General features: G+C 38.0%; 1 protein-coding gene across 1 annotated transcript; it reads left to right on the top strand.

Moving 5' to 3' along the window:
* The first annotated feature begins 910 nt into the window (after positions 1-910).
* Positions 911-15,850, top strand: EMC7 (ER membrane protein complex subunit 7). Its single transcript, XM_020904101.2, has 5 exons — positions 911-1,225; positions 4,765-4,884; positions 11,193-11,331; positions 12,898-12,978; positions 15,376-15,850. Exons 1-5 carry the CDS (start codon positions 993-995, stop codon positions 15,526-15,528), a joined length of 726 nt encoding a protein of 241 aa, XP_020759760.1. The 5' UTR covers positions 911-992; the 3' UTR covers positions 15,529-15,850.
* The last annotated feature ends 223 nt before the right edge of the window (positions 15,851-16,073 follow it).

Genomic DNA, 16,073 nt, shown 5'->3' on the forward strand with positions numbered 1-16,073 from the left:
AAGGCAGGAGGAGAAGGGGACGACAGAGGATGAGATGGTTGGATGGCATCACCAACTGGACATGAGTTTGAGTAAGCTCTAGGAGTTGGTGATGGATAGAAAAGCCTGGCGTGCTGCACTCCATTCCCCCCACTCATTTGTTATCACGGTAAAGCATTCAAAACTGGACGAATGGTGTAATGTAGATAAATAAATGCAGATAAATTACCTCAAAACTCTTTCCCTTTTCACCAGACGTAACCTTTAGTTAACAGTACGTATTTTTCCAGCTGTTTTTCTGTGCAGAGATGTTATCTCCTTTAAACACACAGACGGGAGGCTTTTCATCTTGCACGGCTTGCGGAATCTCTAAAGGCTTTTAAAACTCTCTGTACTGGACTTGTTTCTATCTAAATCAGAGCCTCATTTGCAGGCACTACTTAAGATCTCATCCCTCTCAGTCTTAATTTTTTACTTTTCAGGTGGCGCTAGTGGTTTAAAAAAAAAAAAAAAAAAAAAACCCGCCTGCCAATGCAGGGGGCATAAGAGATGACGGTTCGATTCCTGGGTTGGGAAGATCCCCTGAAGGAGGGCATGGCAACCCACTCCCACTCTTTCCTGGAGAATTCCAAGGGCAGAGGAGCTTGGCGGGCTACAGTCCATAGGGTCGCAAAGAGCCGGACACGACTGAAGCGACTTAACAGGCAACACACACTTAAGATCCTCGTCCCTCTCAGTGGGGACCACGGCAACTCACACTTCTCTTTCACTTTGGGGGCAACTGCCTTAAGTGGCGCACCTCACAGCGCCCTCTATTCTCCAGCGCGCGGAAGTTGTCGCAACACTCGCATCTCGCTAGTGGATTGGCTGAGACTCCTGCGCTGCGGTTTGAGCCCACAGTGGGCGCCCGAAACCGGCGCGCAGAGATGACGACATCAGCGCGCGGCTGCGGCGACTGCGAGAAACTGGGAGGGTTTCCGGGGCTACCGGCCTGACCGCCGAGAGCTGCTGTCATGGCGGCCACTCTCTGGGCCTTCTTTTCCGTCCTCCTGCTGCTACTATCAAGGGATGCCCAGAGCTCGGAGGTGTCTGGGTCTACCTCCGAGGGGCCAGGAGGGAGTGGGGTCGGCATTGGAGATCGCTTCAAGATTGAGGGGCGTGCGGTTGTTCCTGGAGTGAAACCCCAGGACTGGATCTCGGCGGCCCGAGTGCTGGTAGACGGAGAAGAGCACGTCGGCTTTCTGAAGTGAGCATCCTGAGGGCAGCGCGAAAGCAATAGGGATGGAAGCTGCAAGGGATTTCCCCCTGGGGGCGCTAAGTGTCAAAACCTGACGACGTCGCTGTCCGAGGGTGAAAGGGCGAGCACCGCTAGCGGGCTGTGCCGGGGGTACCTTGCCAGGCAGTCTGACGTTTTCCCCTTCCCAATCCTGTACCACAGAAATGAGGATACCAGGTGCTCGTCCCAGGGCCAGAACAGTGGAGTCAGTTATCTTCAACTCCCTTTTAGCCCTGGATGGGGACCGCCACTTCTGAGCCCTGGGGACAGGTGGACCCTTTATTTGTCTTTTGAGGAATTCTTTCCTTTGCACCTCATCTGGTTTCCCTGGAATTTGGCCTCTTTTTGCACTACATTTCAGTCTTTTGGTAGCTTCATGTTGTGTAGAATGATGCTAAGCTAGTGGGAATTCTCAAAACCCACAGGGCTTCTAGTGATGACACAGACTGGAGGCTAATGTTGCTACTGCTAAAATTAATGGGCCCTGAAGTCCCTAATCAAAGCACCTTTTTTGCCTGGAAGTGGAATTGTTGTTCTTTTTTACACTTGACGTTATCGAGGGATTTGCAGCATCACTGTTGTCATTTATGTAAGACTCTGCAGTGTTTATGCTCTTCTGTCCTGACTGGCAATGAATAGAAATAGGATTTGAGTCTATATTTAAAAGACGTGGTGAATTTATTAGCACTGTAGTTCTGTATCAGCCTGCTTTTCAGGTGTGTAGGCATAAGTGTAATATGATGTTTTAAATCTTTCAATTGCTGCTTGGAAAGTGAAACTTTGAACTGAAAGTATTTGGTAAAGGAAGTGTACCTCTGGTGGGTTCATATACTAACAAGTGGTATCTGAAAACAAGACAATTTAATTCTAAATATGTTTTGTAAATATTCGGAGTCTCTGGGTGCCTTTGAATGAGAATTTCAAACTCAGTTTAATAAATAATGAAGAGAAGCTTACGATCATTTTTTAAAGTGCTGTTTATCATTAAAAATCTGGCATTAGGCCATTCTTGAAGTTTTACCCTAATAAATGATCTTTTAATAATAAAACTCTCATTAAGCTTTAGAAAATTAGCCATGATTAACCATTTGATCTCTCTTCTGCCATATACAGTTTTTAAAATAAGCAGTATTTTTATTGAAAATAATTTGTGATTTGTTTATTGAAGAAAATATAAACAGAATAGAGATAGCAAGCCTTAACATTTTGTTACATCTTTTTGGAATTATATGACATTTTTAATACTAATATACAATATACAGTGCTTTGTAACTTGATTTTTTTCATTTACTATTTTGTGAGCAGCTTCTGGTGCCATTTCGTGTTCTTTCATGTATATGTAGGAAGGTTGAGAATTAATATGAGGGGCTTATTGTGGCAACCATTTTGGAAGAGGGATAGATAATTTGTCCTGTACCTGTTATACATAACTAGCCTGTGATTTTGACTGTGTTTATGCTTGTTGAAGGTGACTTGAGACTTTACTAAATGAAGATTAGGGGAGTTTCAACTGAAGACTACCCATGCCACTTCTTTCTCTCATCACTGTGTATATGAACTTAATTTATCTTGTCCTCTGTTTGGGGGCATTTAGATAGTTTTCAGTTTTTTTAAATTATGTGCTATGCTTTATATAAGATTATATATTATAAATTTTTTTAACTGTTTATTATGGAAAACTTCAGACATATGCTAAACTAAACAGAATAACTTAGGAACTCATCTCAGCTTACTGTTTGATTTCATATCTGCTATCTGCACCTCTTTACTTTCTTTCTGGAATATTTTAATATGATCTTAAACATAATATAATTTCACTTGTAAAAGCACTGTTATGTATCTCTGAAAGATAAGGGCTTAAAAAACCCACAGTACCGTTACTGATTTCGCAAAATATGTAATAATGTCATTTAGTACCCAGTCCATTTTTATGTTTCCCCACTTACTTCAGAAATACTTTTAATGTGCTTATTCTTTCAAATCAGAGTCCAGCAAGGTCTGTGTATTGCAGAGTACATTTTAAAAACCAGGTTTTAAGTTTTCATTGTTAAATGTGTATGTTATCTTTTAAAGTAAACTGTTTACCCTAGGATGAAAAATATATTTGCTTTTTCTTTATGCCATTAGTTCTGCTATTATTTGTGTTGCACAGGAATTAATTGAACTCGCTGTTTTTCTGGACCTAGAAAAAAATTTTGAAATTCATTCAGTTAGGGTTCCATCAAGAAACTGAATAATTAGAGAATTCAAGGAAAGTTTAATGAAAGGATTAACCAGGGTGGTCGTGGTGTAAGGAAACAATCAGATTAAGCAGTACTCCGAAGTTTACAACGTCAAGGTTGTTGTCACCTCTAAGGCTGAATGGAGGCAGGGAAATAGAGGTTATTGGAATCTAGAAAAGAGGAAAGAACGGCCTAGAGAGGAGCTGGGTCCCTTGCCAAAGCCAGTCAGGGGGCCTCGCATGGAAAGAGCTGGGAGGAAAGTATACTAAGCTCGTTTTCTTCCTTTCCTGCTGTTCGGAGAGGAAAAGGTTGGAGAATGATCTGAGGGAAAATAGAAGACGTCTAGCCCAGAAATAAGTTAACTTGATGTTTATATTTCAACTCTTTCAGTTTAGTGTGTACTTTGAAATAGTATGGAACTTTTTCCTCTTACTTTTTAGTAAACATGGTGGATGTGACAGAATCATTCCTTTAACTGTGAAAGAGCCTAATGATGTAAGGAACATTATTTTAACGTTATTGTGAGACTGGCAGTTCTTTGATAAAATCAGTCCTTTTAGAATCTTTGTTCTCCTGAATCATAAACTTTTTTTGCCATCAGAATGGCAGTTTCTCATTAGCAAAACAAATTAATTTTGGTCTGTGAACCTGAAATGACTAGCTCTGGATGGGGTACTTTTCTTAGTCTAGAAGGTTTAGAAGAATCAGTAAGGCAAAAGTGGATGGTTTTAACTCCCATAAACATTTTAAACTTATACATAGCCAAAAAGAAGTAACCAAAATAGATGGGAACTATTTGTAACAAGTGGGACAAGCAATATTTAATTACCTTTTTTTTTTTGTAAAAAAGAGAAAAAAACCAAGAAAACAAAATGCAAATTAAAACTAGGGAAAAAAGCCATTTTTAATTAAGAAATTGTTGGAGGGGTTTGGCAAAATTGGAACCCCAATATTGTAGGAATAACATATTCATTCCCTTGAATGAAGACATGACTTTAGAGTTAGACCTGTACTCCTGTCACCTCTCATCTCTATCCTGCAGATGGAAGATAAGTGTTTTCTGTGTCAGGGTTCTCTGTGGAATGTTCTGGGGCATATTCATTACCCATGCAGTGTAATTATGGAAGCTGAAATGTGGGACAACTCTCACCAGTTTGGGTTTGTTTTATTTTGCTAAATACTTTGTCATTTTGGCGGGTATTGGTTTGGGAGTTAACTGATGATTTAAAACAAAGGAATAAACTGTTGATCATAAGTGACTAAATAATGATAATTTCATTGTTTCAGGACGGATGGGAGTTTTGTGGTTCATGATATACCTTCTGGATCTTATGTAGTGGAAGTTATTTCTCCAGCTTACAGGTTTGATCCTGTCCGAGTAGATATCACTTCAAAAGGCAAAATGAGGTAAGGACAGCTGATTTAATTTTTACCAAAGGCTAGGCTCCTGAATACCTCATTATATATTCCTTTCAGAGTTTATATTTAAGGTTGAAAGGTTTCTTGTTTAAACTGCAGGTATTCCTTAAAACATTTAAAGCATCCTTATATTGTTCTAATTTGAGTATTGATAATATTGTACAGTTGAACTTTCTCCTGCTCTGGCTTAATATTTATTTTAAAACTCCTGATATGACTATATAGAGAAGAGGTAAGATTACTTACTATAGGAGCAAAAGCACTGTGGAAGTTTTAATTGAAATGTGATTATTAAAGTTGGAAATAATTTAACTTTTCTAAGTTGAAAATATTTATCATTTGTTTTTCATTGGGATATTTTGATAATTTCATGGAATTTATTTCAAAATGAGGATCATAATGAGAAAAAGTACAGTATTAGAGGCTGGAAGACAGGAAAAAGTTTTAGAATTTCTAAGTAGATGAACACGTGCTTTGAAGTCAAGTGAAAATTTTGAACTAATTCTGGAATATCACAGACCCCTTTCAAGTTAGAATCAGTTGTGTAAATGTCCACAGTGTTCAGATTTAGCCTTCTGCTATTATAAGCCCAGTTGATTTATTTGTTATTAGTCTCATGCCAATAGTGCTCTCTTTGGTGTAATCTGACCAGGAGGTATAGGAAGCAGTTTTCTTTCTTGTTTGCTTTATTGAGCTGTAATTGACAAGTATCAAACAATGTAAAATGGTAATATCTCTTCTTTGTTTGAGCTATCACAGAATTACTTCGTGTTGCTGTAATCAATCTTTTCAGATAGCTCAGTGGTAAAGAATCTGCCTGCCAATGCAGGAGACTCAGGACTCTTGGGTTCAATCCCCGGGTTGGGAAGATCCCCTGGAGAGGAAATGCCGACCCCCACTCCAGTATTCTTCCCCTGGAAAATCCCATGGACAAAGGAGCCTAACAGTTTACAGTCCACAGGGTTGCAAAGAGTCGGACACAGCTGAGCAACTAAGCATGCATGCAGTAATAAAAAAGAGGTCATGCAAAGGCAAAAATAATTTGGGATTAGAGGAGCTGTATTTTATTACCAATCTTTTCTTCACATGCCTAGCATATTTAGGTTGATTTGTGGAGACCTCAGGTTGAATTGGTGTAAAAGAGTTGTTTGGTTTGTACCATAATGTTTATATTTGAGTCAGCGTTTACTCCCAAAGTGCTTTCCTTTTTCCTGTACTTTTTTTTGATTATTGAACATTTTAAAAGTATAATATGTAAATATACTGTAATTAAAATAGTCATATGTTGAGCTTTATATCATACATTCGTTATATCAGCTATATGTTAGTTCATTGATGTCAGCTCCTGATAATGGATAGCTAGAGTTTTCTTTTTCCTCTTTTAGCATGTGTAGTGAACGCAGTTATTCTGTGTAATTTAAATTCTTGGTATTATTATGAAACCAAGACTGTGATGCTATGAAAAATGCATTCTTTAGAAGCAAATTACTTTCTCCTATATTTTTGAAGTTAAATTGTTGTCTTAGAATATTCTACGTTGTCCAGATTCTAATATTACTTGCTATTGGCTACTCAGAACAAGGGTAAAACTTTAGCTAAAGTGATATCCTGCAAATATGTTTATAAATATTTTTAGTGTAATAAGTGGATTGTTTCAAAGTAATTGAATCTCATTAGCTATTGACTTTCTCATGTCTTTTTAGAGGCATAAAATTTTAAAAATATATATGTAAACGTAAAATCTCTAGTATGTTAATATCTAAACTGTAAAGAATGTATCATGACTTTTTATATATTTTAGAATTGCAAGTGTGGACATGGAGGGGTTTGTAGATTTACCATATGCACTTTATATAAGTTTGAGAGTCTTTAAAAATTACTGAAAATACTGGGAGCTCCCTGGGGTTCAGTAGTTGGGATTCTGCACTTTCATTGCAGTGAGCCTGGGTTTAATCCCTCGTTGGAGAATTAAGATACTATGAGCTGAGTGGCCAGGCCAAACAAACAAAAAACTGAATACTGGAGGGAATGAGAGTTGTTTAAAATGGGATATCTGTTGATTAAAAACTGTAATTTATTCTTATTTATTCTTTTTACTTTGAATTTTGAATAAAGCTGTTGTTCAGTTTCTAAGTCATGTCTGACTCTTTGTGATCCCATGGCATCCCATGTGGCACGCCACATTTCCCTGTCCTTCACTATCTCCTGGAGTTTGCTCATATTGATGTCCTTTGAGTCAATGATGCCATCCAACTGTCTCACCCTCTGTCACTCCCTTCTCCTCTTGCCTTCAGTTTTTCCCAGCATCAGGGTCTTTTCTAATGAGTCAGCTTTTCATATCAGATGGCCAAAGTATTGGAGCTTCAGCTTCAGCACCAATCCTTCCAATGAATATTCAGGGTTGATTTCCTTTAGGGTTGACTGATTTGATCTCCTTGCCATCCAAGGAGTCTTCTCCGGCACTACAGTTCAAAAGCATCAGTTCTTAGGAGCTCAGCCTTCCTTAAGGTCCAGCTCTCACATCATTTATGACTATATAAACCTTTGTTGGCAAAGTGATGTCTCTGCTTTTTAATATGCTGTGTAGATTTGTCATAGCTTTTTTCCCAAGGAGCAAGCATCTTTTCATTTTGTGGCTACAGTCACCATCCTCAGTCATTTTGGAGCCCAAGAAAATAAAATCTGCCACTGTTTCCATTTTTTCTTCATCTGTTTGCCATGACGTGATGGGACCAGATGCCATGATCTTAGTTTTTTGAATGTTGAGTTTTAAGCCAGCTTTTTCACTCTCCTCTTTCACCCTTATCAAGAGGCTCCATTAGAATGGTATCATCTGCATATCTGAGGTTGTCGATATTTCTCCCAGCAATCTTGATTGCTGCTTGTGCTCCATCCAGCCCAGCATTTTGCATGATGTGCTCTGCGTATAAGTTCAATAAATAGGGTGACAATATACAGCCTTGACGTGTTCTTTTCCCAATTTTGAACCAGTCCGTTGTTCCATGTCCTGTTCTTGACCTGCATACAGTTTTCTCAGGAGGCAGGTAAGGTGATGTGGTTTTCCCATCTGCTTGAGAAGTTTCCACAGTTTGTTGTGATCCACACAGGCTTTTGCGTAGTCCGTGATGCAGAAGTAGATGTTTTTCTGGAACTCTCTTGCTTTTTCTATGATTGAACTAATTGGCAATTTGACCTCTGGTTCCTCTGCCTTTTTTAAATCCAGCTTGAACATCTGGAAGTTCTCGGTTCAGGTGCTGTTGAAGCCTAGCTTGAAGGTTTTAAGCCTTATTAGTGTGTGAAATGAATGCAGTTGTATGGTAGTTTGAACATTCTCTGGCATTGCCTTTCTTCGGGATTGGAATGAAAACTGACCTTTTCCAGTCCTGTGGCCACCACTGAGTTTTCCAAATTTGCTGGCATATTGAGTGCAGCACTTTAACAGCATCATCTTTTAGGATTTGAAATAGCTCAACTGGCATTCTATCACCTCCACTAGCTTTGTTTGTAGCGATGCTTCCTAATGCCCGCTTGACTTTGCACTCTAGGATATCTGGCTCTAGGTGCATGACCACATCATTATGGTTATCTGGATCATGTAAGACTTTTTTTGTGTAGTTCTGTGTATTCTTACCACCTCTTCTTAATATCTTCTGCTTCCGTTAGGTCCTTGCCATTTCTTTCCTTTATTGTGCCCATCTTTGCATGAAATGATCCCTTAGGTAGCTCCAGTTTTCTTGAAGGGTCTTTCCCATTGTATTGTTTTTCTCTATTTCCTTGCATTGTTCTCTTAAGAAGACTTTCTTATTTCTCCTTGCTATTCTCTGAAACTCTGTATTCAGTTGGATGTATCTTTTCCCCTTTTGAATAAAGTAGTCTAAGCAGTTAAAATTTTTCCTAAAATACAAAGTTTTATTCGCCTTTTCACCTTGGATAAAGAGTACTACCTGCTTTAACTTTTAAGGACTGGTTGCAGCAGTGGGATTCATATTCGCAGATTTATTCCTGATTTTTGGACACTTGGAGCATAGCTTTGAAAAAGGGCCCTTATCAGTTGGGGGGTGGGCAACAGAGTAGAGAACAGAGGACTTACGTAAGATACTAACATTGTTGACCAGTGTTTCGCAAGTGTCCATGATAAATTAGTTTCAAATAAATGCGACTTCCATTTCTGACATTTTGGCCGAATGCAAAATTTTAGAAATGCTGGATAAAACATGATAAAAATTTCCTTTTAAATGTATAACTCCCCCCAAAGTAAGGGAACTCCCCAGAGCAGAAACTGCTTTCCCACCTGGGGAATTTGTTATTCTCTCACCAAGATGCTTAGATTTTATTAGCAGTGTGTAGGTGGAAGGCAAGCTTTGGGCATTCTGGGAGTCAGAGTCAGACTAGAGACTTGATTCTCTCCTCGACCCTTGGCCTGAAACCCAAGAGATCAGATTCCCAACCTGGCCCTGGCTTTTGGAGGGAAAAATCTACCTGAAAATTGATGGTCATACCCTTATTGAAATTTGGGGTGTGCACTTGTTACTTCCTGCATGAGCCAAAATATTCCAGTCTGAAAAATTAATAATATGATCCCTGGTCATAATCCTGGACTCCTGGCAGAGATGAGTGCATAACCTCTCTGGAGGCAGATACTCTCTGTCCACACCCAAACATAAGTAACGTCTACTTAACTTATAAAAAATACCCAAGAAAACAATGCCCATGGAGTTAGCAGATGAATCAGACACCTGATAATTCTAATTTTATTTATTTGTTTATTTATTTTTGGCTGTGCTGTGTCTTCGTTTTTGTGCGAACTTTTCTGTAGTTGCAGGAAACGGGCTACTCTCTAGTTGTGGTGTGAGGGCTTCTCACTGCAGTGGATTCTTCTGTTGTGGAGCGCCAGCTCTAGGGCTCCAGGGCTGCATTAATTGCGCTTCCTGGACTCTAGACCACAAGTTCAGTAGTTGTGGCACTCGGGCTTAGTTGCTCTATGACATGTGGGATCTTCCCAGATCAGGGATGGTCCTCATGTCTCCTATATTGGCAGGTGGAGTCTTCACACTGAGCCACCAGGGAAGCCCTGAGAACTCTAGATAGTAGAACTATTGGATATAGACTAGATAAGATGGTTTAAGGCATATTTAAAATGCTTTAAACAAAAATACTTCTTGCCATAATACCAAAATAGACCATAGATAATACCAAATAGACCATATGAAAAATAAAATAAAATTGAACTTTTGCAGTCAGTGTATGCTTTGGAATATAAAACTCAATGAATGTGTGGACAGATCAGAAAAATTAGCCATAAATCAATACAGATGAAGGAAAGGACTCTGAATGTGAGAGTTTAATAAGATGTGGAGCAAAGAATAAAAAAGGCACTACCCTGATGGTTCAGTGGGAAAGAATCTGCCTGCCAGTTCAGGAGACATGAGTTTGATCCCTCATCCAAGAAAATCCCATATGCCATGGAGTGACTAAGCTCTTGCACCACAGTTATTGAACCTGTGCTCTAGAGCCCAGGAGCCACAATTAATGAAGCCCTCCAGCCCTAGAGCCGGTGCTCCACAACAAGGGAAGCCACTGTAATGAGAAGCCTCCTCAGCAATGGAGACTCAGCACAGGCTCCTCTGCACCCTCCCGGCCCCCGCCATAAAGAATGAAATGGTCTAACAGTTGTATAATAGAAGCTCCAAAAGGAAATGATAAGAGGAAATGGGGGAAGCAATGTTTAAAAAGTACACTGAAGTATGTGTGGACATGGGTGATTAAAATTCATAGCATATCTGGTAAAAATGTAATGTTATTTACCACCTATGGCACTGTTGCAGGACTTTCTTGAATCATAAGTTTTTCTTGCAAAATACCCTATGCAATTAGGTATACCCCATAATGCATATCTCAGACAATCAAAAAATTCCAACATTTTTATATATTTATAGCAAAATAAGTTTATTATTAAACAGAATCAAAGAGCTTTAGAGCTGGAAGAATTCCAGAAGAACTTTTGGCATAACCAGAAAAGTTAAGAACTTAAGACTTGCAAGCCTGGGTAATAACAGATCTATAACTAGAAACTAGATCTCTTGATTCTAAATCTAGTTTCTTTTCTACATTTTGCTAAATATTTTAGACATATAGATGAAGCTACTTTGATCAGATTTTCAAGATCAAAAATTTAAATGCCAAAGCATTCTGGAAAAAGCTAAAGGTAATTATAAGGCATACTAATATAAGTAGTTCTTTTAACTAATAATGCTTGTAATAGGAATACTGATGCTTTTTTCATGTTGCTTTATCAGAGCAAGATATGTGAATTACATCAAAACATCAGAAGTGGTCAGACTGCCCTATCCTCTCCAGATGAAATCTTCAGGCCCACCTTCTTACTTTATTAAAAGGGAGTCTTGGGGCTGGACAGACTTCCTGATGAACCCAATGGTATGTATCAGGCTATAATAAAGTACCTTTACTAATCTCTACTTTGCTTACAGGCAATTGAAAAATCCTAACCCTGTGATAGGAAAGCTGTGGTCAAATTGTTGGATGAAAGGATTATTGTGACTAGTTTATGAATTTCAAGAAAATAATAGCTTTGGGACTATATAATGAAAAAAATAGTATCAAGAATGGCATGGTAGATTTGACATTGAAATGTGCAGCAGAAATTAGATAAATATTTACATTTAAAATTCATATAGAATGAATATGTGATAAGTCTCCATGGGGTTGCAGAGAGTCAGATCCGACTGAGCAGCTAAACACACATGCAGTCGTGATAAGTCACACATGTAATAAATCATGTGATAAGTCACATGTGTGGTAAGCCACACATGAAGTTAACTCTCCTTCTCATACTACCTGCATATTAGGCCACTGATGAATGTGCCATCACTTAATAAATTGCCCTCTTGATGGGACAAGTACTTGTTTTTTCTCTTTCTTTTGAATGTGGAATGAACAGAAAAGTTATTCTGTGGTAGTCTAAGTACTTGGTATTTTCATGAAATGATGTTATGGTATCCACTAATATAAAATTCTAATAGCATGATTCTTCAAAAAAAAAGTTAACTTTTTTTTTCTTTGCTGTTTTTTGAAACTTGAATTATTACCTTAGAATTATTTAAGTGTTAATCATATTTCTTGATGATAGTTATTTAGATCACAAGGAGGGGTGTTTCAGGCTGTATATCCTTTGAGAGGAATAAATTAGTACCTGGAATCTGCAGTTAGGTGTGAAGAAGCAGGAGGGTAGAGTGGATGGACGAAATCAGTAGTGAGACTCCAAAGCTAATTGAGAAATATCTTCCACGTTCTCATTTCTGAAATTTCCGTGGGAATATATGCAGTGTGAGAAGCTCTTAGGTCATTTTTTAAAACTTGTCTGCTATAGTAGTTGCCTAGTAGTATATTGTACATTCAGTTCAGTTCAGTCGCTCAGTTGTGTCCGACTCTCTGTGACCCCATGAATTGCAGCATGCCAGGCCTCTCTGTCCATCACAAACTCCCGGAGTTTACTCAAACTCATGTCCATCGAGTCAGTGATGCCATCCAGCCATCTCATCCTCTGTTGCCACCTTCTCCTCCTGCCCCCAATCCCTCCCAGCATAGAAGGGGGCTATTTTGTTTTCTCCAAAAACCGCAAGTCATCCAGAAAAAGCTCAGCTGGTCATCACAATCACCAATCTCAGTGGCAGACTGCAGATTGAAGAAAGTGAACAAATAGTTCTGTTTGCAAACTCTTTGTCTTAAAAAAAAACTCTGCAAAATGATAGGTAGCACAGATACGAAGCAAGGTGTCTGTATAAAGTCCACACACTTATAGATAAAGCTCTTATATTACAACAGTTCACTTTGCTGTCATCAGGGCTCATTCAATAGAATTGAAGTGGTGACTGCTAGTTTTATTCATTTTACAATATTCAATTCCATCATTGGTTGTTAAGTTCAGATTTTGTTCTACAGTTAAGTGGAAAAAACGTTTTCTGAATTTTTTTTCTTTCACAGGTTATGATGATGGTTCTTCCATTATTGATATTTGTGCTTCTGCCCAAAGTGGTCAACACAAGTGATCCTGACATGAGGCGGGTAAGATGATTGAACCATGTTCTGATGCCTGGTCATCCATTGTGGCTGAATGGCTTGCATTTGTCCAGCTTTATCCTAATTCCCAAGCCAAACTCATCTACAGGTTGTGTTGATACAGTATTATATGTTTCTGGCATTTAATTGCTTCCATTGGACCAGATAAATTCAGTTCGTTCTGTCTGATAAAAGCCTGGATCTCTTCATATAGTTAAGACATTCTATTTAGTACTTGCCTCTTTGTCCCTCACTTGTTAAATAGTTGAAATGCATAATGATTCTGGTATACCTAATCTAAATATTTCACTAAATTGTAGCTTCTTATAATCTACCTTTATTTTATAAAGTTCTTCAGAGTATATACTTTTAGTTTATATATTCAGACACACAAAAGAAGTTTTGATAAACCACAGGAGAAAAATAGAATAGTCGTTTTCAAACTCTACCACAAGATCATACTGTTTGGTGAGGGAGATAGGAGTTGCCAAGTAAGATGCTTCAAATTTAGTGCCACCATCTCATCTCTTATAAATATTGGCTTCTGTATAAAATTTTCAGAATTGGAAAAAAAAAAATTATCTATTCTTCAACCCAAACCATCAACATACAGCTCCTGAATTCCAAGTTTTTCTGTTGTATTTAATATACTGATGTATTTACACCTATTGATTACTGAATAAATATTTATTATCAATTTTTAGGTTCTGGATACAGGAGATACAAAGATGGGTTATATGTCATCTCTGTTGTCAACAAGCTCAGCTAACTATAGGAAATAGAATGTATTTTTAAAGCACTCTTCTTTCCATCAAAGGATTGTGTGTGTGTGTGTGTGTGTGTGTTTTAAATGGTAAAATAAGCTATCTATAAATAAAAATGTCTGCTGAGGTACTAGGTGATTAAGTTCTGTAAAGGCATAACCCATGCTGGAATGGCAGAAAAAAACTTCATGAAAGAAGAATGCTTTATGATGTTTCAAAATGTTTTATTGCTAAGTTTTGGCGTCTTTGCCTCAGTGTTGGTCGGAAAGTGTACCTTCTGTATCCTTGTATCTGTTAAGGCAGTTAACTCTCTGTGGTATCAATAGAAGGAAGCAGTAGAAGTCACACTGGGTTAAAAATTCATTTCTTGCAAAATGCTTTTCACATAGTATGAAGTATAAAAAGCTGTTCATTCAAGAGCTTCAGAATTGAACAGATTAAAAAATAGAGTTGATATATTTTTGCAGAGATTCAAGACCTGTTACCATATACATTTAATTCTTGATTACTAGGGGATGTTAATATATCTGATTTATATTTATAATGTTTCTTTTCCTGGACTTATTTAAAGCATTTTCTCCTTGAAAACTCATATATAAATTCTCCCTTTGGGGAGAAAGCCCTAGCTGATAATTGAATTAAAAGCTCAATTTTAAATGATAGATAATAGGGTATTTCCTATTTTTTTTCCATGTCTGAACAAATACAATTATGAGTTCACTTTTGTAATGTCACATGAAATTCACATGAAGCAGACATTAATATTGTCAAAAGTGGAACAGTACTTTAGAGATTGTTGGCCCAGTAAGGGGTAGGACAGAAACCTCAGAATAAAAGTACTGTTTCCTTAGATCCTGCCAGTGACGGTAACATTTTAATATTTGTGTTGCTTGCTTTACATGCTGTAACTGAGGTCATTCAAGTCATACAGTGTTCATAGATTTACTGAGGCCCTTAGGAATCTCTGGTGGCTCAGAGGGTAAAGCATCTGCCTGCAATGAGGAAGACCTGGGTTCGATCCCTGGGTCAGGAAGATCCCTTGGAGAAGGAAATGGCAACCCACTCCAGTATTCTTGCCTGGAGAATCCCATGGACGGAGGAGCCTGGAAAACTATAGACCATGGGGTCACAAGAGTCGGACACGACTGAGCGACTTCACTTCACTTTAGGAATCAATTCTTGGAAATGCTATCTTCAAACTTATCTTCAAAAGTTATCTTCAAACTTTTCTGATAGCTTGATATATAGTTAAAGATTGATATTCTAGCTAAATGCATCTAGAAGAAGCATGAGTTTAAAAATGCTTGTTAAAACAAAGTATTTTAATCAGAAAACAAAATTAGGTGGCAGGAATATAATCACATTATGTCCATTATCAGAGAAAATCCCCTTTACAAAAACATAAATGGAATCAAACCCCAGGCAACACTTTTGAGCATTTACTGAGGATCAGAATGCTGAGTGATATAAGGGAAGCATGAAACATGGTTTCGAAATGCTATTGGGTGTGACATTACATCATTGCTCAGAACCAGTACCTTTTACGTTTCTCTTCTCCTTCCTTAATGGAATTGTTAGTTGCTAGATGACTTGAAAGATCCCTGTGCCTTTCATATCAATGTGCTTTGTCTTCCCACAGGAAATGGAGCAGTCAATGAATATGCTGAATTCCAACCATGAATTGCCTGATGTCTCTGAGTTCATGACAAGACTCTTCTCTTCAAAATCATCTGGCAAATCTAGCAGTGGCAGCAGTAAAACAGGCAAAAGTGGGGCTGGCAAAAGGAGGTAGTCAGGCAGGCCAGAGATGGCATTTGCACAAACACAGTAACACTGGGTGACATCCATGTCTTGAGGGAAAACCGTGTGAAGCAACTACTGTAAACTTGAGTCATCCTTAAAGTTGATCTCTTATAACTGTTATGTGTGATAACTCTTTAGCACATGTTTTGTATTTGGTACACAAGGAAACCCAGCTTTCATCCTTTGTTTGTATGAGGTCAATATTGATGTCACTGAATTAATTACAGTGTCCTATAGAAAATGACATTAATAAATTATATGAAGTACAATACATTATGTATATTAAAATAAGTCTTAATCCAGAGATAAAATTATCTTGTCATTTTTTTTCATTTTAATGTTTCCTTTATTCCTTAAAATTTTCTTCTGTCTTTTATTATCTGAGGCTTGAACTTAATCTTTCCTGTTTAAAAAGAGTGCTTGGTGTTTTTAGAACAGCATGCACCATGGATTTCTGTTTAACTAGACCATTTAAAATTCTTAGTCCTGCCGTGTAGTTTTAACATTCCTTGATATTTGAAGTAGAACTACATG

This window comes from Odocoileus virginianus, chromosome 6 (genome assembly GCF_023699985.2).
Source record: "Odocoileus virginianus isolate 20LAN1187 ecotype Illinois chromosome 6, Ovbor_1.2, whole genome shotgun sequence".
NCBI classification, from domain to species: domain Eukaryota; kingdom Metazoa; phylum Chordata; class Mammalia; order Artiodactyla; family Cervidae; genus Odocoileus; species Odocoileus virginianus.